Here is a 22,872-nt window from a genome sequence, read left to right as displayed (position 1 = left end):
AGTTTTGACCCTTGGTGACTCTTTAGCAATAATGCATGCATTTGATTTAACAAGACTTTGGCCTGTACTTGGAACCATCGTGGACCTTTGCAGAAGTTAGAGGTGCAGTGTCCCCTTTCTTAAAAGGGTTTTATTCTTTTTAAGATATCCTTTTCTTTTTCCAGTGGCATAGCATCTGTTAAAGTGTACTTAGGATCACAAGTTTGTCTCAGAAGCTTTTTTTAAACACTCTGTGAAATATGCTGTTCAACACAGCATCCCAGTAGGGTCATTCCAGTATACATTTGACCTGGTCTGGCCTTTCCAAATGAATAGTCACTATTATGACGTAGGCAGGTTTATTTGTATTTTACTACTGTTTGGTTAGTTTTGATAATACCTTGTTACAAACCAAGCCTTACTATTTATTAGTGGGGAAATGATTTTAAGACCATGCTTTCCTTTCAGTACTGAATCTACAAATTCCTCATCCCTATTCCATTTTTGGATTCTTTCTGTTTTGGAAAGTGCGGTTTTACTAATTTAAAATTGTCAGGTATAGCTGGATCCTGGGTAGGAAAATGAAGTTACTTTATTCATTGTGTCTTTTTGAGGGGATAATCCAAAACTGGCACCTTCAAGCACACTGTCTCAGATAGCCATTGCTGTTTTTATTGCTCTTCTAAGCTCTTGTCTTCAACTGGGTCAGAGAAAACTACTTGATCAAAAAGCTGGTCAGAATTTATCATAGAAATGAAACAGTGGTCTGTCTCTCTCAGAACTGGTTGCAGCTAAAATAGAGAGATTCGACTGCTCGCAATAGGATGGCGGACTTAATGACTGAAATTGCAACTTGTCCTTTTTCTTGGCATTACAGGTTTTGCCAAAAGAACTTTTTTGTATCAAATATTGATGTGTGAAAGTGAAGGAGCTAGTCTGCTGAATCAGTAGTTTGAGATACTGAACTGTCGTTTTTGCACATTTGAATACTTTGCAGGCTGGCTTTGTACAAACTTATCCTCTGGTTTCCTATATGTTGTAAATATTTAGACCATAATGTCATTATAAATAAATGTATAAATATTCTGTGTGTGGTTTTCTCTGTTCTTTATTCCACAACCCACCCATACACTAAAATTCATCAACTTTTTTACTCATAGAAAAATGACATTCTAACCCTATCAGAAAAATACATGGACCCAAAAGTTTGCATACAGTTCTATGAGTTTTATGACTTTCCAAAATAAACCCTTAGAAGTTCAGATGAAAATGTAAAGAACTATTATGCTGAATGTTTTCTGTTTTATTTTGTTTTTTAATCCTTACTGAGGATATTTTCCATTTATTTTCAGATAGAGTGGGAGGGAGAGAAGAGGGAAGAGAAGGAGAGAGAGAAACATCATGTGAGAGAGAGACATCAATTTGTTGCCTCCCACACAACCCCAACTGGGGCTTGGGACAAACTGTAATTGAGGTACATGTCCTTAGCCAGAACCGAACCCGGGACTTTTTGGTCCACAGGCCGGTGCTTTAACCTTTGAGCCAAACCAGCCAGGGCCCATTTTTATGTTTTAGCCTTTCTTTATTAAACATGGCTAAAGGGGCCCAGCCAGTATGGCTCAGTGGTTGAGCATAGACCCACGCACCAAGAGGTAAAACATGGTTAAAGGAACTGAGTGAATGAAACACTTTTAAAGGAAATGCACATTATTCTTGGAAACAAACTCTCAAAAAGGAAGTAGGGTAGGCAGAAGTTTCAACAAGATTTACCACTGTAAAGTTCCTTCTAGTACTTACACATTTGGGGAATATAGTGATGAGGTCTTCATTTATTTCCATATTTAATTCCAGGCCACTTGAAAATTCAAATTTGGTTTCCTGTTGGAGGGTAGTTCATTTGTTTACAACAAAACAAAAATTATTTTAATAGGTTTAATTTACAAATGTTTAAAATACTGAGCTCCAGCCCTGGCTGGGTAGCTCAGTTGGTTAGAATTTCATCCAGATAACACCATGGTTGTGTGTTCAATGTCCAGTCAGAGCACATAGAAGAATCAACCAGTGAATGCATAAATAAGTGGAACAACAAATCTATGTTTACCTCTCTCTGAAATCAATAAAAAAAAAAAATACAGAACTCTGGTTAACTAGAACGATTTTCAACTAGTGTGTTAACGAGAATTTTAAAAATTTGCAATACTGACTAGTCAGAAGCACTGACCTTAGATTGTCAAATAACATCCAACAACAATAGCCATCTGTTATGAATGAATAAAAAGGAATACCTATTTTATCAGATCAGCAAAAATAGTTTTTGGTGTGCCACATAATTTTAGTAATTTTGTGTACCATGAGATGAGAAAAGTTGGAAATCCTCCTTTTTGACTTGTGTAGATAATTGTTTTAACATGTTTGTATGTATATACTTGGAGTGTGATACTCTACCAGAAGCCCGGTAGTGGTGAGTTGCAGGAACTGGTTAGAGGACCTGGAGGGGACTTGTCCCTCCCCGGAGGGGGCTGGGCTGGTCTGTGCGTCACTGAGCAGCTCCGCCCTCTCGCCCGTGGCGCCATCTTCCCCGGCTACAGGAGGGGTCACAGGTCAGTGCTGGAGTGTCCCTGCCCGCGGAGGAAGAGGGAAGGGTGATCGGTCCTACCCAGGACCTGTCGTGGCCTTCACGTCCTGAAGGTAGGAACATTTGGGTTCCTCATGTAGGAAGGGTGGGGGACATGATGGCGGCAGGGCAGCCGCTGGGGGAGGGGCGCTGCCCCCGAGAAGAAGGGAGGGTGCTGGACCTGGGGAGGGCAGGCGGGTGAGAGAGGACCCCTGTGGCCTGAGCCGCACTGTGTCTGTCTTTGGTCCTTAAACCTCGACTTTAGCACTCAGCTCCTCCTCTCTTCTGTCTGGAAAGAAATTCTAAATTCTTTTGTGTCTTTTATTATTCTCTTGGAAAGCCTGTGATGTGTCATGGGACCGATCTGTCCTGGAGGGAACGTGAGGATGTGGGGTTTCCTAGGGCCGCCAGAACACTCCAGCAGGGAGCAGGAGTGATGGGCCAGAGTATGTATGGCAAGGCAGGACACTGACTGGAACTGCCCTGGTGGTGTCGCCAGGCTGGATTAAATATTTTCTCCTTTTTTTGTAGGTGCCCTTTCCTTGAGACAGCCCAGGAGTCTCCAAGAAGACAATGGATTCTGGAACTCGCCCAGTTGGTAGCTGCTGTAGCAGCTCTGCAGGGCTCTCAAGGGAATACAAATTAGTGATGCTGGGTGCTGGTGGTGTAGGGAAGAGTGGTAAGTGACATTTTTCTTCCATTCTATAAGAACTAAGGATGAAAATTTCTTAAATGATCTTCACTCAGACTAGATAGGAGAGTAGTTATCATGCAGTGTTGACACTTACAATTCTTTCTGTGGGTCAGTCAGTCACCTTTATGTGGATTTTAACTTTCATTTCTTGTTTTGAAGCCATGACCATGCAGTTCATCAGCCACCGATTCCCAGAAGATCATGACCCCACCATCGGTAAGTCAGATCGTCACTTAGGTTTCTAAATAGACCCATAAAAGTGTTTTGATGTCAATTTTTAAAATGGTTTTTAAGCATTTATATTTTGAGCTCTTTTTTGGTGTCTAATTCAGATTTATTTAACAAGAGGAACAGAGCAGTTGATCAGCAAATGGATTTTTTTCTCCCTCCTTTAACTCTATTTGGACATAAGCCATCTTTGGTCTCTTTTATTGAACATTAATGGGACACTTTCTTTGTCATATTTTTATGGTTAAAGGAAAAGTTTAAAGGCCACTTAACAGAAACCTTTTGCTGTCACTTATCTAAGGGTCTGACTTGAGACTGACTCTAACTATGAGTCAGCTGGTTTGAACTTCCACAAAAGGAAGCAGAAAAACAAGTAGAGCCAGCCTGCTAAACTCTTATAAGCCAGATAGGTAGAGCCTGGACTTCCACTCAAAGGCACTTCGTTCACTTCCTTATAGCTCAAGTTCATTAAATAGAAAGGTCTTCCTTCATGTTTCTTATAATCCTTAATGCTCTATTATTGGCAAAATGCTATTAGATTAAAAAATAACTTAATTTTGCCCAGCTGGTGTGGCTCAGTGGTTGAGCATCGACTCATGCACCAATAGGTCACCAGTTTGATTCCCGGTCAGGGCACATGTCCTGGTTGTGGGCCAAATCCCCAGTGGGGGCATGCAGGAGACAGCCAATTGATGTTCTCTCTCATTGATATTTCTATCTCTCTCTCTCTCTAAAATCACTAAAAAAAAAAAAATGTTTTTTTAAAGTAACTTAATTTTATCTTTAAAAAAAATGCTTTTCTCGCCCTGACCGGTTTGGCTCAGAGGTTAGAGCGTCTGCCTGTGGTCCAGAGAGACCCAGATTTGGTTCCCGCTAAGGGCGCGTACCTTGGTTGCAGTTTGTCCTCAGCCCTGGTTGGTCGTGTGGGTGGCAACCACTCGATGTGTCCCCTTCACGTTGATGTTTCTCTCTCTCTCTCTGTTCCTCTTTCTCCCTCCCGCTCTACCTGAACAAAAAATGGAAAAATGTCCTCCAGTGAGGATAAAACACACACACACACACAAAATGCTTTTCTTGACAATGACTAAGAATATTACTGTCATTCCTATACTATAAGGAAGCAGGTTTGATTCTAAGGAGTTATGTCTCAGGATAAAAGGGGTGGTGGTAGGGGAGAGCATAGGTCTGTCATACTACTGGTATTTTCAGGATTTTTTTTTCTTAATCCTCACCTGAGGACATTTTTCGATATTTTGTTCAGATAGAGTGGGAGGGAGAGAGAGAGAGAAACATCAACATGAAAGGGACACATCGAGTGGTTGCCACCCACACGACCCAACCAGGGGCCAGGGACAAACTGCACTCGAGGTACCTGCCCCTGGCGGGAACCGAACCTGGGTCTCTCTGGACCGCAGGCTGATGCTCTAACTGCTGAGCCAAACCGGCCAGGGCTATTTTCAGGATGTTATACTGTCATGGTCCTGGGTCTCTAGGAAGGATTTTCATCGAGTCAGGCCTCTGCTGTTTTTCACAAAACCAATGAGTGTCTGTGCTAACCCATCTTTGATTGTTTCATATAGTAAATACATGGATTGGGGAAAAATAGAAACAGTGCTTGCTTTTTCATGTAATATATTGACTTTAGGACAGGGGATTCAAACTCTGAAAATTCTAAGATAAAACCAAATTAGGGCCTGGGATAATTTACTTAGAATTCCAAATATATATATTTTTTTTCATTGATTTTTTTTTTTCAGTCAGCTACTATCCTGACAATATTAACTGGCTCACCAGCAGATACTTATGTCACTTGAATTCCTACTATGTCCCAAGCACTGTGGTAGACCCTGGAGGTAGAGTGGTGAACAAAAGGATATGGTATTTGTTCCCATTCAGTTTATAATTCAGTACATTTTGTTTTAAACTTTGGCTGCTAACTCTAAGAAGAAAAAGTTTATAGTATACATATTAAGTATGTGTGTGTGTGTACACATATGCACATGTAATTAAAATTATCATGAAACTGTATTTACCTCACTATATGTGGTATACTCTGATAGTTTCTCTTTTATTTAAGGTTTCTGCTTATTTATTTATTTTATTAAATTTTTTTTCTTTATTGATTTTTAGAGAGAGATAGAGACATTAATTGGCCACCTCCTGCATGTCCCCCACTGGGGAGGGGCCCACAACCTGGGCATGTGCCCTGACTAGGAATCAAACCAGTGACCTCTTCGTGCATGGGTTGATGCTCAACCACTGAGCCACACCAGTCGGGCTCTGCTTATTTATTTTTAAATGATGATTTCAACTCATTAATTTCATTCACAACTCATTAATCCTAATGGATCGTGATCTGTAGTTTGAGGAGCATTGATTTAGTGGGCTCTTCACCTTTGAGGAAGAGTGAAAAGCAGGGGTTCAAGAAAAATTTATATAAGAAAACACATCAGGGCCCTGGCAGGTTTGGCTCAGCGGTTAGAGCGTCGGCCTATGGTCCAGAGAGACCCGGGTTCGGTTACTGCTAAGGGCACGTGCCTTGGTTGCAGTTTGTCTCCAGCCCTGGTTGCGGTCGTGTAGGAGGCAGCCACTCGATGTGTCCCTTTCATGTCGATGTTTCTCTCTCGCTCGCTCTTTCTCTCCTTCCCACTCTATCTGAACAAAAATGGAAAAATGTTCTCAGTTGAGGATAAAAAAAAAAAGAAAAAGAAAATACATCAGGATGTAAACAGCAATTGTTTGAATGATGGACATATTGAGTGGTTTTTTGGTCTTCTTTTTTACTTTCCTTTATTTTCCAAGCTTACTATAATAATATACGTAAAGAAATTTGCTTTCTGCCCGGCTGGTGTGGCTCAGTGGTTGAGAGTCAACCCATGCACCAAAAGATCGCCGGTTCGATTCTCAGTCAGGGCACATGCCCAGGTTGTGGGTCTGATCCCCAGTGGGGGGCATGCAGGAGACGGCCAATTGATGTTCTGTCTCATCAATGTTTCTATTTCTCTCTCCCTTCCTCTCTTTCTGAAATCAAAAAAGAAAAAAAAATTGTTAAAAAAAATTTGCTTTCATATAGGAGAAATTATGACTATGGATTATTTAGAAAATAGTAAAATAAGTTATTTTCCCTGTTCTATAGTATTAAAGTGAGGAGAAACTATAGCATATGATTGAGTGTATGGCTTTTTTTTTTTTAAATCCTCACCCGAGGACACCTTTTTGTTTTTTGTTCAGATAGAGTGGGAGGGAGAGAGAAGAAGAGAAAGAGAGAAACACTGATGCAAAAGAGACATATGGAGTGGCTGCCACCCGCAAGACCCAACCAGGGCTGGGGACAAACTGCAACTGAGGTACATGTCCCCAGCAGGAACCAAACCGGGTCTCTCTGGACCACAGGCCGGCACTCTAACTGCTGAACCAAACCGGCCAGGGCGAGTGTATGGCTTTTGAGTCAAGCAGCCCTAGGTTTTCTGGCTATATCATTAATTAACTGTATAATATGGGGAGGTTTAAATTTTAGAGTTTAGTTTTTTAAATATGTTTTTATTGATATTTAGAGGGAGAGGGAGAGAGAGAGAAATATTGATGAGAGAGAAACATTGATAGGTTGCCCTATGCATGCCCTACACTGGGAATGAAGCCCACAACCCAGGCATGTGCCTAACCTGGAATCGAACCGGCAACCTCTTGGTGCGGAGGATGATGCCCAGTCCACTGAGCCATACCAGCCGGGCTAGAGTTTAATTTTTTTAATCTGTAAAATGAAGATAATAATACCTCATTGGATTATTATTGAATGAGTTAATGTATTTAAATTACTTAGTATAATGCCTGGCATTAATACCTGTTTAACAAGTGGTAAAGTTACTTTTTGGCCTAATATTTCTTCTTATTTATTTATTTTGTTGTTGCTGTTGTTGTTGTTAATCCTTACCTGAGAATATATTTTTTCATTGATATTTAGAGAGAGTGGAAGGGAGGAAAGGGGAGAGAGAGAGAGAAACATGTATGTGAGAGAGATACATTAATCAGTTACCTCCTGCATGCACTTTGACTGGGGCCAGGGATCAAACTTACAACCCAGGTACGTGCCCTTGACCAGGAACCATTGAGCCACGCTGGCCAGGACTGGCCTAGGTGTGGTTCAGTTGTTTGAGCGTCATCCTGTACACCAAGATGTCATCAGTTCAGTTCCTGGTCAGGGCACGTACCCAGGTTTTGGGTTTGATCCCTGGTCAGAGTGCTTATGGGAGGCAGCTGATATGTCAGTATTTCTCTCTCTCTCTCCCTCTAAAATCAATAAAAACATATCAAAAAATAATAGTAATCTCAGAATCTTTTTAGCTTAGAATTGTAAGGGAAGTCTTATAAACTTAAGCTATGAATAAAATATATCATTGTTTAAGTGGAAAAAAATACTTAATTGAAGACTTAATTTATGTATCTCAATGGATTTAGCATACTTCCGGAAAAAGTGTGGGCAATTAAAGAATTTATGGAATCTGCTTTTCCGCTAGGTGGATTTTAAATAGGATTGTATATTCCTGCATTTATGGGTTCATAGTTCATCTTTTTTCCTTCCTGTAGAAGATGCTTATAAAATTCGGATCCGTATTGATGATGAGCCTGCCAATCTGGACATTTTGGATACGGCTGGACAGGTATCAAATCCCAGAATGCTATGAATAAAGACTTTTTTTACTCTAGTAAAGGGAAGTGGGAAGGCTTATACAGAGACTATCACTAGTTCATGTCTTTTAATTTTTCATGCACTCTGACTCAGGATAGCAGGTAATTGACATATCTCTTCTTTAATCTGAAATAAATAGCTAATACATATGTAGTTCTAATTTGCATCAGTACATTAATGACCCTTGTTTCCCTCTAGGCAGAGTTTACAGCCATGCGAGATCAGTATATGAGGGCAGGAGAAGGGTTTATCATCTGCTACTCTATCACCGATCGTCGAAGTTTTCATGAAGTTCGGGAGTTTAAACAGCTTATTTATCGAGTTCGACGGACTGATGATACACCTGTGGTTCTTGTAGGAAACAAGTCTGATCTAAAGCAGCTAAGACAGGTGAGGATAGAGTTGAAAATGATGTCTGTAATCTAGTGGGATTAGTCATTTTTGTTTTTCTGTTTATAGATTTCTTTGTCTGAAAGTAAAAATTCAAAATCAGCTTCTCCCTAACCTTGAAAATTTTCTGATATATACTAATTTGCTATTATATGGGATAAAAATATGGATTTTAGGAATTAGTTTATAGGACACAATCTACAGGATAGTAATCAGATGACACCCAGAATATGCATTAAGTGAAGGATCATGAAATGTTGAATTTCTAAAACATCAGAAATAAATCTGTTTATGTTGCATCAGGAGAAACTTAAATTAGACTTTAAGATATACTTCCTGATGGTGAAGATTATGAGCCCTGGAAGGGGAGAATAAGAGAAATTATAGAGGATTTTAGAATAAGTAATACCTTTCAAGTTAGCAGTGATGTTTAAAATTTTGCTATTTGGTGTCAAGTTTCTGAAGGTGTGGTGAAACAGACACACTCATGATACTAGTGGAAGCAATGAATGGTACACATTTTTGGAAGTAGTTTGACTTTGTAAAGTCTGTTCATGGCTTTACATATAAAATGTTTATTGCCAGGCTATTTATGGTAGCAAAAAATTAGAAAAAAGTCTATCCAAAACTAGGAGAAATTATGGTATATCTATAATTGGATATATCAATTTTGGGTTCCTTACAGTTTTCAGTATTATAGTTTAAGTATACATCTGTTTGTCTCATGTCTTACTTTCTTAAATTGAAAACTATGAAGAAAATGAAGATTGCGTATTTGATATCCATAACTGTTCCCTGTTCCAAAAAGTTATCTTTAAAATAGTGTAGAGCCCTGGCCAGTTTGGCTCAGCGGTTAGAGTGTCAGCCTATGGTCCAGAGAGACCTGGGTTCAGTTCCCGCTAAGGGTGCATACCTCAGTTGCAGTTTGTCTCTGGCCCTGGTTGGTCGTGCAGGTGGCAGCCACTGGATGTGTCCCTTTCACGTCAATGTTTCTCTCTCTCTCTCTTTTCCTCTCTCTCCCTCCCACTCTATCTGAACAAAAAATGGAAAAATGTCCTCAGGTGAGGATAAAAAGTAAATAAATAAATAAATAAAATTACAATATGGTAATGGGTTCACAACCTTGTGAGTATATTTATTTAAAAAAATAAATAAAATAGAGTAGAAACAGATCCACATAATTTGAAGGCAGGAGGACTCTTAGAACTCATGTAATTCAGCCTCTCAGCATTACAGAAATCACTGCACTCTGCTTGAACACCTCCATAGTTGAGAAGCTGTTTTTCTATTAAGGTAGCCCTTCATTTTTTTGGGTACTTGTCATTGTTTTCCACCGGTACCACTATACATTTTCTCTGTTTACATTTTTAAAGGTCACCAAGGAAGAAGGATTGGCTTTGTCCCGAGAATTCAGCTGTCCCTTTTTTGAGACATCTGCTGCATACCGCTACTACATTGATGACGTATTCCATGCCCTTGTCCGGGAGATACGTAGGAAAGAAAAGGAGGCAGTACTGGCCATGGAGAAAAAGTCTAAACCCAAAAACAGTGTATGGAAGAGGCTAAAATCACCATTCCGGAAGAAGAAAGATTCAGTAACTTGAAGTTATGAAGTGTTTATGTATGAACTGCAGTGCTTAATCAAAGCTGTCCAGTAACCTGCATTAGTGAGCACGGTGCTTGCTCTTTCTCCTGTTATGACCGTTGTTTTAAAAGTAACTGATGGAGGGGACATGCCTACTACGAGTTTTCAATGATGTGGTATTTAATATGTTGTCTCTTAGCTAATTCTGATCTGTTAACCCAGTGGAGCACTGTCTGCTTTTAAATTGTCACATTAGAATTTGATCTACCATAGTTTTGGGTTCTGTTGCTCATATTAATTAATTGATGTAAAGTGTTTATACCCAGGGGAATATGTATACCATTTGTGTTTGACTAACCTCATAAGAGGACTTTTTTTTGCCATGCACTACTCCACGTTATCTTTGAACTTCAGTTTCCTGGGACTGTCCTAGTGAAGGACCTCAGTCTTTTCTATTCACACTGTGCTTCCTGGAGACAGAACAAAAATCGTATAGGGAAACCAGTGCTAAAGATATCAGTGAAGTTCAGCCAGTAGTTGTGGGACTGACTCCGTTGCAGATTAGGGAGTGATGATATTTGGAGAAATCAGGCCATGTTTACAGGAACTTGGCTAGAAAAAGGGTAGGGTCAGAACATTGTTCCCAGTATGCACCTGGCTTTTCTAAGAAATGTATTGGGATGGATGAGAACAAACAGAAGCATATAAAATGTAATGAAGGGTTCTCCTATAAGATTCTTTTACTCTTTCTTACAGGGTTCAGACTTTACGTTCAAAGGGGTGAACACTTTGGGAACCATTACTGAATTACTAAACTTGTTTAATCTAAATCCTTAGTTGGGGCAGCCATTGCCTTGTAGAGCTTTATTTTTCCCCCAGAGATGCACTTACCAATACATTTACATTAACTGTTTGCTAGTACTTTCCCTTAGCTTCCCTATGCTCTTTGGAAAAGTTGGGCCTGGCAAATGTTTTTAGGCCCCTTGTCAGACTGACTGCACTTTCCATACAGAAGAGACATCAGGAGTTTGAGTAAAGTTGTATGTGTGCCTCCTTGACATTGACAATCACTAGACTTAGTGCTCCAAGAAAGCCTGTGGTATTTCTGTATAATGAGCCAGTCTTGAAGCTTTAAAATTTCCATAGGTTGAGTTTCTTATTAAAGATTTCTTTATAAGGACTTTGCTAAGTTCACCTCAGGATGTCTGAGCCTTGACAAAGTTTAGCTTAAGAGAATACCACTTTGATAATCTATTGTCCTGGGAAGAAACAGCTTTTGGTATTGGTGGAATTATCTTTTAGAATCAGGATGATGATGATTTTTTTTTTTTTTTGGTACATGCCCCTAGCGAGAACTGAACCCGGGACTCTCTGGTCCGCAGGCCAACGCCCCAGCTGCTGAGCCAAACAGGCCAGGGCAGGATTATTTTGATACTGGATTGGTTATGTGTGGAGATTAAGTGCAAAACTAATGTAGCATATATTGAACATTACATATAACTGAAGCAGTGTTCTTGTCCACTTCAAACTCTTAAGAACAGGGCTTTATGTAGTGCCTCTTGAAAAGCACACAGCTCAGCTTACTATGTCCTTTTTTATTACAGGCAGAAAGACAGGGTTATATTTTTCCTTATAATCAATGCTGTGTGTTCCAAGTTTAAAGAAATATGATGGTTATAACTTTTTTAGCTGACTAGTGGTTCCTTTTGCAACTCTTGGAAATGTTTTTGCTACCAAGTAAGTCATGTTTTATGGTACTCAAGCCATTCAGAAGTAAAAGACAGAATTTGAATTTTCCAGGACAGTTTTATAGGAACCATAGCATGGTTCATGGAGAAGCATGAAGGTAGAAAATAAATAAATACAGTGCAATTCTGTTTTAACAGTATTTCACCACACTTTAATGCCTTAAGCTCTCATTACTAATGACCTAGGAAACTGTTTTTTAGCATCAACCAAGAAGTTGACAGCTATATAATTATTTGGGATAGACAGTGTAGCAGAGAACACTGCCAGAAAGAAAGATCTGTAAGACAGGAGGGAATTTAGTTGTATGTAAGAAAAATAACAATGTTTTTAAGACTCATTGTCAGGGCTTTCCCTCTCAGGAGCACGCCCACACCTTTCTTACCTCTCAGGCGTGCATCTCCTAAACTCTAAGGGTCCCTGAGACTTGCTAATCCCCAAACCTGTCTCCAAGGCCCCCTTTTCTCTGACTTTTTGTTAAGCCAACAGCAGCTCCTCCTTGGCTCACTTCTGTCACTGTGACTTCTACTTCCCAGTGAGCCAACAACAGCCCTGCCTTGGCTTAACTTCTTTCCTGTATTATCTCTAGAGAGACAAAGCAGCCCCACCTAGGCTTCTCCTGTTGCTTCTTCTACCCTAAGCCCTTCCTCAATTCACTGTCCCCAGCTTTACTAAACATACTCTCAAAAAGAAAAGACTATCACTGTCATGTATTTGATTGTTGGATTAATTAGCCCATCAGTTAGTATTGAGAATTCTCTTCATGGTGCTCAATAGTTTGAGGGATATCATATGTATATGTCATATCTCTCATCCGTGATCCTATAGTGTATGTAATTTATAAGCTCTAAGTAGTCAGCTTTATCCAATTTAGAGGCATTAAAATCAATTACTGCCTGGAACTTTGAAGAGAAGAAAATTCAGGGACAAGTTGCAAAGCACTGGAACTATTCATGTCCATACCAGATTGGTAAATTACAAAACTTAGAAGTTAGTGTCTAGAATTAGCTATTTAGAATCTAGAAAGGGATATATATTTTAACTTCATGATATATTAGCAAGAATTGATCTACTGTGATGTTTGGGGAGGAGAAGGGAAAGACATTTTTCATGTATGCCCTTGTATATGAAGACAGTTTGTATGATATGACACAATACAAAACTTGTAAACAATTTGTTGGGCTTTTGTTTTACTTACCTATGTGTGGGTAGAAATGTTTGGAATCATTGCAAAGAGTCATTTCAAGAAAAAAATTTAATGCCATGAGATTTTTATATTCTGGAAATTATTGATTAAAAAAATGTTTTAGTGCTCACCAAGTACAGAACACCTGTGTCAAGTGCTAGGGAGCATACCAGAGAATGCTCCTTCATTCAGAGGACCTCTTGGATGGGGAGAAAGGAAAAACACATTGAAAATGATAGCAACTTTGCCGTCTGATCAAGGCGTCAAGTTTCAAGTATGTATATTAAATGTGAGAGAACAAGGAATAAATTTTTATGTGAAGGTCATTGCTTTTATCTTCACTACTCTAAAGGGGCATCAGTGTTGGCAGAGAGGACTTGTTTGGACTTTAAAGGAAAGTATTTTTGTGTTTTATTTAACATTTAGTGAGTGGGTCAGTAACCGTCAATGTCATTTACTATTGAGATGGGTAATGGAGGCAGGACATTCCATTTTCTAATGTAAGGTCTGTTGGGAAAGGCAATGGGATTACAGTCAGACTATGTATGAACGTCTGTGCTCTAAGCATTGTTTTAAGAGTGGTGAGGCCTCTTCTGCTGTCATTTTAAATCCAGCTGCAGCCTGGCCGGTGTGGTTGAATGTCGACCCATGCACCAAAAGGTTGCTGGTTCGATTCTCAGGGCTGAATCTTTAAAAGGGAAGGAACTCCCCCAAAAGATCTTTGTAGTGGATTGAGCCCAGATATTTCTGAAAAACAATATTTTGGAGCCTTTGGAGAAACTGAAAATATTGAACTTCCTATTAAGCAAATGAAAGAAGAGGTTTTTGTTTTATCACATATACAGACGAGGAGCCAGTAAAGAAATTGTTGAAAGCAGGTATCATCAAATTGGTTCTGAGAAGAATGAAATCAAAGTTGCCCAAGTCAAAGAGGTATATAGGCAGTATCAACAACGAAAAGGAGAAAGAGATGGTAGTAGGGATCGTGGCCAAGGCCAACAGAGCACTTACTGCAAGGCTTCTCAAGGGGGTGGCAATCACCAGAACAGTTATCAGCTATACTAAAGGAGGATTTCTAAAGGAGATTGCTAAAGTAACCCATCTTGCAGAGTGACATTGAAGATTGGTCTTCCGTTGGTTATTTTGTAAAAGACTTTCTAGTGTACAAGACGCAATTGTGTCCAATTGTATATAGCCAATTTTTATTTTTAATGTTTTTATTAAAGACTTTATTTTTTTTATTTTTTAATCCTCACCTGAAGATATTTTTTCTATTTATCACCAGATTGAGTGGGAGGGAAGGGAAGAGAGAAACATCGATGTGAGAGAGACATATCAACTGGCTGCCTCCCTCACGACCGATCCAGGGCCGGGGACAAACCGCAACCAAGGTACATGCTCTTGACCCGAATCAAACCCGCAACTCATTGGTCCACAGGCCGATGCTCTAACCGCTGAGCCAAACCAGCCAGGGCTGTTTTTATTGATTTTATTTCTTTTCTTTTTCTTTTTTTTTTTTTATCCTCACCCGAGGACATTTTTCCTTTTTTTTTTGTTCAGATAGAGTGGTGGGGAGAGAGAGGGAGAGGAAGAGAGAGAGAGAGAGAGAAACATCAATGTGAAAGGGACACATCAAGTGGCTGCCACCCGCACAACCCAACCAGGGTCGGGGACAAACTGCAACCGAGGTACATGCCCTTAGCGGGAACCCAGTCTCTGGACTGCAGGCTGATGCTCTAACCGCTGAGCCAAACCGGCCAAGGCTGTTTATATTGATTTTAAAGAGAGAAATGGAGAGGGAGAGAGAGAGATAGAAACATAGATCGGCTGCCTCCTGTACACATCCCAGCTGGGGATCGAGCCCGAAACCCGGGGGCATGTGCCCTGACCAGGAATCAAACCAGCAACCTCTTGATGCATGGGTTGATGCTCGACCACTGAGCCACACCAGCTGAGCTAGTATTTTTTTTCATCCTCATCCGAGGACATCCACACCCCACACCCCGCCCCGCATTTATCTTAGAGCGGGAAGGAGAGAGGGAGGAAGAGAGAGAAAAGCATCATTGTGAGAGAGACACATCAAGTGGTTGCCACCCACACGACCCCAACCAGGCCAGGGACAAACTGCAACTGAGATACGTGCCCTTAGCAGGAACCGAACCCAGGCCTCTCTGGTCTGCAGGCTGACACTCGAACCGCTGAGCCAAACCAGCCAGGGCTGGGCTAGTTTTTTTTCTTTGCCTTTTGCTATCTGTTATGATTCTGTGTGGATTTGTATTTATACAAATTTTATTTGAATGATTTCATGTGAAGCCTCAAATAAATGCTTCCTTTTGTGATTGTTTTCCTGTGTCGAAACTTAAAAAAAAAAAAAAAGCTGTGAGGGATTCAAAGCAATATAAAATAGCCCTGCTTTTGAACTTTGATAAAATTTGTGTGTAAAAAACAACTAAAGATCAATTTTAAAGTAGTATGCTATGAGCCCCAAACTGGGAATGTTATAGGAATTCAGAGAAGAAATCAGTATAGATGGGGCAGATCAGAGTAACTGACTTTCTAAAAAATATGGTTTTGTTGTTTTTTGTGGGATTTTTTGAGAGGAAGGAAGAGGGAGGAATAGAAACATTGATTAGCTGCCTCCTGCATGACCCATACTGGGAATCAAGCCTGCAATCCAGGCATGTGCCCTGACTGGGAATCAAACTAGTGACCTCTTGGTGCAGAGGACAACGTTCAACCAACTGAACCACACCTGGCGGGCCAAAGTGGTTGACTTTTTTTTTTTTTTTTGGTATGTGCCCCTAGCGGGAACCGAACCTGGGACTCTCTGGTCCACAGGCCGACGCTCCAACCGCTGAGCCAAACTGGCCAGGGCTCTTTTTAAAATTATTATTTATTTATTTTTGTTACAGGTGTTTCTCCCACCCCCTCCCCCACTGCAGACACCCTCCTCCCTATCCCCTGCCCCCCCCCCCCAGAGTAGTTAACTCTTTAAGAGGCAAATTGAGGAGAGATTAAGGTAATTGGAATGGAATAATAGAGAAGGTCAAACAGCTGTAACTTCTGAAGTTTCCCCTCATTCCTAGTTTAAAAGTTTTATTAATTGATTTTTTTTTTTAATCCTCGCCTGAGGACATTTTTCCATTTTTGTTCAGATAGAGTGGGAGGGAGAGAGAGGAAGAGAGACAGAGAGAGAAACATTGATGTGAAAGGGACACATCGAGTGGCCTTCCACACAACCCAACTGGGGCTGGGGACAAACTGCAACCAAGGTACTTGCCCTTAGTGGGAACTGAACCCGGGTCTCTCTGGACCACGGGCTGACACTCTAACTGCTGAGCCAAACTGGCCAGGGTGATATTTTTTTTTTTTAGAGAAACATCAATTTTGTTGTTCCACTTATTCATTGGTTGCTGCTTATATGTGTCCTGAGACTGAACCTGCAACCTTGGTGTATCTGGAGGATGCTCTAACCAACTGAGCTACTTGGCCAGAGCCCCAGAGCTTCATTCCTACTCTTTATTACTTACTTATTTTCTTTTTGTGTTAATCCTCACCCGAGGATATTTTTTCCATTGATTTTTTAGAGAGTGGAAGTGAGAGAGAGAAGGAGAGAAAGAAATGCATGTGAGAGAGACACATAGATTGGTTGCCTCCTGCATGAGCCCCAACTTGGGCCGGGGATTGAACCTGCAACCTAGGTATGTGCCCCTGGGGAATGGAACCTGTGACCCTTCAGTGTGCGGGCCAATGCTCCAGCCACTGAGCCACGGTGGCCAGGGCTATTGCTTATTTTCGTAAAAGACTTTTTTTTATACATATAACTTTAGTAAGCTCCTGACAAATAATTGGTAGTGCTGCATCTTTTCCAAATTCAGTCTTGAGAAGGGTGAGACATAGAGTCATTTCTAAGTTTGGCAAGCACTTGGCTTTAAAAGGTATTCCAGCCTCACCCTGGTGGGTTTGACTCAGTGGTTAGAGCATCGGCCTGTGGACCAAAGAGTCGCGGATTTGATTCCAGTCAAGGGCACATACCTGGATTGCGGTTTGGTCCCCTACCCTGGTCAGGGTTGCACGAGAGGCAGCCAATTGATGAGTCTTTCTCACATCGATGTTTCTTTCCCTCTCTCCCCTCCTCTCTTCCTCACACTCTGTCTGAAGATAAATGGAAAAATATCCTCAGATGAGGATTAAAAAAAAAAAAAATGACAGCAGCCATGCAGCCATTCCTAGATTAAGAATCACTGAGCTGGATTGCTTTGAAGTATCTTGGAAGATCATTGGAGGACTGTGTAAAGCAATGGTAGGTTGTAGTTAACAGGTGTGGAAAATTTCAGTGAATATATTTGTACAGAATGGTGCGATGGATGGGGAGCAACTGGGAATAAGCAACAAGAAACATGCTCTAATAATTCATAAGTAAGGAAACAAGGGGTTTGACTGAGGGCAAGCAAGAAAAAACCTCATACCCTGTAATGAAGGAAATTGTTGGACTGAACAAAGGACTGGTAGGTCTTCATGTTTAGGGTACTCTGAAATTTCCAATCAACTGTTAAACTTGAGCTGGCCTTGACACAAAATTACTGAACATTTTCAGCCCTGGCCAGTTTGGCTCAGGGGTTAGAGCGTCAGCCTGCAGTCCAGAGAGACCCGGGTTTGGTTCCCACTAAGGGCACATACCTTGGTTGCAGTTTGTCCCCGGCTCTGGTTGGTCATGAGGGTGAAAGCCACTCGATGTGTCCCTTTCATGTCAATGTTTCTCTCTCTCTCTTCCTCTCTCTCCTTCCCACTCTATCTGAACCAAAAAAAAAAAAAAAATGGAAAACTGTCCTCGAGTGAGGATTAAAAAAAAAAAATTACTGAAAATTTTCAGCCTTGTCTAATAGTCTTTGCTTAGAGCAAAACAAAACAAACCCCAAATCCTTGTTGAACAGCTTTTGGCTCAGTGTGTACATTCCCCAGCACACACGATCATATCATTAAGTCACCCACTTTTTTTTTAACAAAAGTGGCTGGGGTGGGGACTTGTGTCATTTCCTGCCCTTCCCAGAGCTGGTTATTGATAGAGTTTATTACAGTTTTCTCTGTGCCAGGAGAAAATCTTTAGCTCCCAAAACATTCTCCACCAGATGTTTTCCTTAGTTTCCTTGCAGAGGAGTGTGTAGGTATGGAGTGGAGGCAGAGAAACTTCATAGTACATGAAGGTGAGTGCAAATAATGTGCTCAGTTACAGTATAACCCAACATAAAATCTGCTGGCTGGGAAGGGACATCAATTTAGTCAGAAATAACTCTCACAGTCCCTGGCTGGGGTAGTTCAGTTGGTTAGAGTGTTGTCCTGATACATCAAGGTTGTGGGTTTGATCCCACAAAAATCAACCAATGAATGCATAAATAAGTGAAACAACTAATCAATGTTTCTCTCAAAATCGATTTAAAAAATTATTAACAGCCCAGCTGGTGTGGCTCAGTGGTTGAGCGTCGACCAGTGCACCAAGAGGTCGCTGGTTCAATTCCTGGTCAGGGCACATGCCCAGGTTGTGGGCCCGAACCCCAGTGTGGGGCATGCAGGAGGCGGCCAATCGATGTTCTCTCTCATCGATGTTTCTATTTCTCTCTCCCTCTCCTTTCCTCTCTCTCTAAAATCAATAAAGAAATAATATTTTTTTAAAAAATTATTAACAGCCCTGGCCAGTTTGGCTCAGCAGTTGAGCATCGGCCTGCAGACCAGAGAGTCCCGGGTTCGGTTCCCGCTAGGGGCACATACCACACACACAAAAATTATTAACAAAAATAACTTACACAGTCCCACTAAAATTTGTGGCCATTCTTTTCTTATCCTTAAACTCCCAAGAGACTATGTGGGTCTGATTGTAACTAATATATACACTCACCACCACCACCACCACCAAAAAAGAAATAACAAAAACAAAACTGAACTCTAGACCAAAGTTCTTTTCAACTCTGACTCTGAATAAGTAAGAAGAGGCAAAGCCTTTTCGAGTTTGCTTTAGGTCTGCTTCCTAGCCAGTCTTTTGTTGCCTGCCTGTCTGCCTTCATTCAGCAAACCTTTGGTGAGTACCTGCTGCATGCCAGGCATTGTGTTGAGTATTGGGAATTTAACAGTGAATAAGAACAAACGTACTGTTCTTGGAGACTGAGTTCTGTTCTTTGAGCACCTCTAATTCTAATGTGCAAAATCTCATTAAGAGATTTGGATTGCATGGTGGGAGAGTGAGACAGGTAAGGCACAATTTCAACTGCTTGGTAAAAAATAATTAAACATTAACTTGGAATTTGATGTGAATGAATGTAAATCATATAAATATCCAGTTTCATACTATTGCAGGTGACCCTCTAAAACATTCGAGGACATTGGTGTCAAGATCATGAGCACATTCTAATTTGCCTTAGTTCCTATTAGGCTCTTTTAACGTCTTTGTTTGAAGTCTCCACCAGTCCAGCAGTGATGGTAGAAAAATACAGGTTCTGGAGTCAGACTGCCACAGTGCCAATCCAGGCTCCACTGCTTATGTGCTGTGTAATTTGGAAGTTCTTTGAACTGTGGACTTCAGTTTTCTCACCGGTTAAATGGGAATAATAGCATATATCCAACAGGGTTGTTGGAAGGACTAACTGGGTTTTATTTTTGGTTTGTGGTTTGTTTTGTTAATCATCACCCAAGGATATTTTTCCATTAATTTTTAGACAGAATAGAAGGGAGGGGGGAGGGAGAAATAAACATTGACATGAGAGAGACATATCAATTAGTGGCCTCCTGCACAACCCGGACTGGGGCCAAGGATCAAAACTGCAACTCAGGTATGTGCCCTTGACTGGAATTGAACCCACGACCCTTCTTCAGTCCTCAGGCCAATGTTCTAATCACTGAGCCATACTGGCCAGGAACTAAGTTTTATTTGTTCTTTTTTTTTTTTTTTGGTACATGCCCTTAGCGGGAACAGAACCCGGGACTCTCTGGTCCACAGGCCAATGCTACAACCGCTGAGCCAAACCGGCCTGGGCCTAACTGAGTTTTAAATGTATAAAGTGTTTAAAACAGTCCCCAGTATTGGTAAACATTCAATCATGTTAGCTATTTTTGCTATTATTAAAAAGAAAATGAGTCACTGTTTATGGTTCTGTCAGAACTTTTCATTTAGATTGAGGTTTAATGTAACTTTTAAGGTGAATTACCAGCTTCCCAGGCTTGAACACAAAAGCAGTTAATGAGTTCCCAGGCTTTTATCTAGATTTTTCTGTTCGCAAGCTCATCTATTCCTGGGGAGTTTGTTCTCGAACACCAAGCAGAGTTTTGAGCATTTCTTAGAGGTGCTCAGAAGGTGGTATTTAATCTAGTACAGTATTAGGCAATTGGCATGCTCTCCAGTTTACTATCTTATAAAAGCTATAATGATTAATAATAATGTTCTGTCCTGGCCAGTTTGGCTCAGCAGTTAGAGCATCGGCCCACGGACCAGAGAGTCCTGGGTTCAGTTACCGCTAACGGCTTGTACCTCCGTTGCAATTTGTCCCAGGTCCTGGTTAGGGTCATGTGGGTGGCAACCACTCGATGTGTCTCTTTCATGTTAATGTTTTTCTCTCTCTCTTCCTTCCTTTCTCCCTCCCACTCTATCTGAGGATAAATGCAAAAATGTCCTTGGGTGAGGAAAATAAATAAATAAATAAATAAATAAAATATCCTCAGGTAAGGATTTAAAAAAATAGTAATAATGTTCTTAGCTTTCTTAAAAATTTGCCCTATGGCTAAACTTACGTTGCTCTTAAATTACTTAAAGAGGAGTCCAGCCCTGGATAGTGTGGCTCAGTGGGTTGGACATCATCCTGTGCACCAGGAAGTTGCTGGTTCCATTCCTGGTCAAGGGCACATGCCCAGACTTTGGGCTCAATCTCTGGTCAGGACATGCAGGAGGCAGCCAATGGATACTGCACTCTCACATCGAGGTTTCTCTCTCTCTCTCCTTCTCCTTTCTTCTCTCTCGAAAAAATCAATAAACTATTCTTAAAAATAAATAAATATAACCCCAAGCACTAGGCTGTTTGCCTTTTCAAACCACAAGGTATGGGGGATGGATAAAATCAATATGTGAAGCATTTAGTAGGCTGGCAACTCTTCTTAGAGAGTTTGCTGTAACCGATTTTCAACTGGTGTGCCACAAGAATTTTTAAAACATGTAGTTCTTGACTATTTAGTTGGGGGCACTAACTTCTTTTCCCTTAGATCAGTGGTTCTCAACCTTCCTAATGCTGCGACCCTTTAATACAGTTCCTCATGTTGTGGTGACCCCCAACCATAAAATTATTTTTATTGCTACTTCATAACTGTAATTTTGCTACTGTTATGTCTTAGGCGACCCCTGTGAAAGGGTCATTCGACCCCCAAAGGGGTCGCGACCCACAGGTTGAGAACTGCTGCCTTAGATGGTCAAATTGAAAAATGACAATAGCCAGTCCAGCCGGTGTAGCTCAGTGGCTGAGTGTCGACCCATGCACCAAGAGGTCACCAGTTCGATTCCCAGTCAGGACATGTGCCCAGGTTATGGGCCCAATCCCCAGTGGGGGGCATGCAGGAGGCGGCCAATCAATGTTCTCTGTCATCAATGTTTCTCTCGCTCTCCCTCTTACTTCCTCTCTCTCTAAAATGAATTAAAAAAATTTTTTTAAATGATAATAGCCAATACAACAATAGCTGTCAGATGTGAATGAATCAAAATTATAGCTATTTTTTGTCAGATTGGCAAAAAGTATATTTTGTGTGTGCTACAGAATTTTAGAAATCAGTTTTTGTGTGCTATGAGATGACAAGGGTAAAATCGATGTGTTGTAAAATCACAGGAAAGAATACTTGGAGTGAGATGTCCCACAGAATATGATGTGGTATTTGTTGCTGGTTGCCCACCCCAAATCCATTCCTCCTTCCAAAGAAAATGACATTTTATTCAAGAATCCACCCATTTCCCATACTCAGTTCCAGAGTAGTCCTAAAACAGCCTAAAGATAATCCCGCCCCTCTTGCCTGTGATTAGTTTAGAAACACCCACACGACACATTTTGAACCAGCAAGATTAGAGGAAAGAATAGCTAGAGGCATCTTATTTTCTGGAAGAGGTCCTGAGCCATTTTCTCTTTCCCCCTGGAAGTGAATGAGGAACCATGAAGCGCTAGAAGTGGTTCTATGAACATCATAAAAGCCTTAGCGATAAGCTAACACTGAATATCAGAAAGAACCTGGGTCCCGGATAGTTTCAGTGACCTTTTGCCAGAGTCAGCTCTGAAGCCTGCCCCCCACCTTTGAACTTCCAGTTAGGTGAACCAATACATTTTCTTTTCTTTTTTTTTTATCTTCACCCGAGAACATTTTTTCGTTTTTTGTTCAGATAGAGTGGGAGGGAGAGAGAGGAAGAGAAAGAGAGAAACATTGACATGAAAGGGACGCATCGAGAGGTTGCCACCTGCACGACCCAACCAGGGCCAGGGACAAACTGCAATCGAGGTACGTGACCTTAGCAGGAACCGGACCCGGGTCTCTCTGGACCGCGGTTAGACGCTCTAACCGCTGAGCCAAACCGGCCAGGGCCCAATACATTTTCTTAATGTTTAAGCCATTTTGAATTGGGTTTCCTGTTACTAGTAGCCAAAATTAATTTTAAAAGTTACTTTATAGCCCTGGCCAGTTTGGCTCAGCGGTTAGAGTGTCAGCCCACGGATCAGAGAGTCCTGGGTTCGGTTCCCGCTAAGGGCAT

General features: G+C 41.0%; 1 protein-coding gene across 2 annotated transcripts; it reads left to right on the top strand.

Moving 5' to 3' along the window:
• Positions 1-2,348: 2,348 nt before the first annotated feature.
• On the top strand, positions 2,349-13,096 carry RIT1 (Ras like without CAAX 1). 2 transcript variants are annotated; one of them, XM_036272960.1, is made up of 6 exons: positions 2,349-2,667; positions 3,125-3,272; positions 3,447-3,503; positions 8,100-8,173; positions 8,401-8,592; positions 9,966-13,096. In XM_036272960.1, the coding sequence occupies exons 2-6, from the start codon at positions 3,167-3,169 to the stop codon at positions 10,194-10,196; spliced, it is 660 nt and encodes a 219-aa protein (XP_036128853.1). In that variant the 5' UTR covers positions 2,349-2,667; positions 3,125-3,166; the 3' UTR covers positions 10,197-13,096. The 2 variants fall into 2 exon arrangements, with proteins under 2 accessions (XP_036128853.1, XP_036128854.1); XM_036272961.1 differs by lacking the exon at positions 2,349-2,667 and adding an exon at positions 2,803-3,039.
• Positions 13,097-22,872: the final 9,776 nt, after the last annotated feature.

The sequence above is a fragment of the Molossus molossus genome, unplaced genomic scaffold (assembly GCF_014108415.1).
Source record: "Molossus molossus isolate mMolMol1 unplaced genomic scaffold, mMolMol1.p scaffold_m16_p_20, whole genome shotgun sequence".
In the NCBI taxonomy this organism is placed as follows: domain Eukaryota; kingdom Metazoa; phylum Chordata; class Mammalia; order Chiroptera; family Molossidae; genus Molossus; species Molossus molossus.
Note: the sequence above shows the minus strand (reverse complement) of the source record. Positions and strands in the feature narration are given on the sequence as shown.

Bases quoted from the DNA above. Each gene is read 5' to 3' on its own strand.
- RIT1 (XM_036272960.1), top strand. From the start codon at position 3,167: ATGGATTCTGGAACTCGCCCAGTTGGTAGCTGCTGTAGCAGCTCTGCA. The intron at 3,273-3,446 runs GTAAGTGACATT...CTTGTTTTGAAG, and splicing joins TGGTGGTGTAGGGAAGAGTG to CCATGACCATGCAGTTCATC. The intron at 8,593-9,965 runs GTGAGGATAGAG...ACATTTTTAAAG, and splicing joins ATCTAAAGCAGCTAAGACAG to GTCACCAAGGAAGAAGGATT.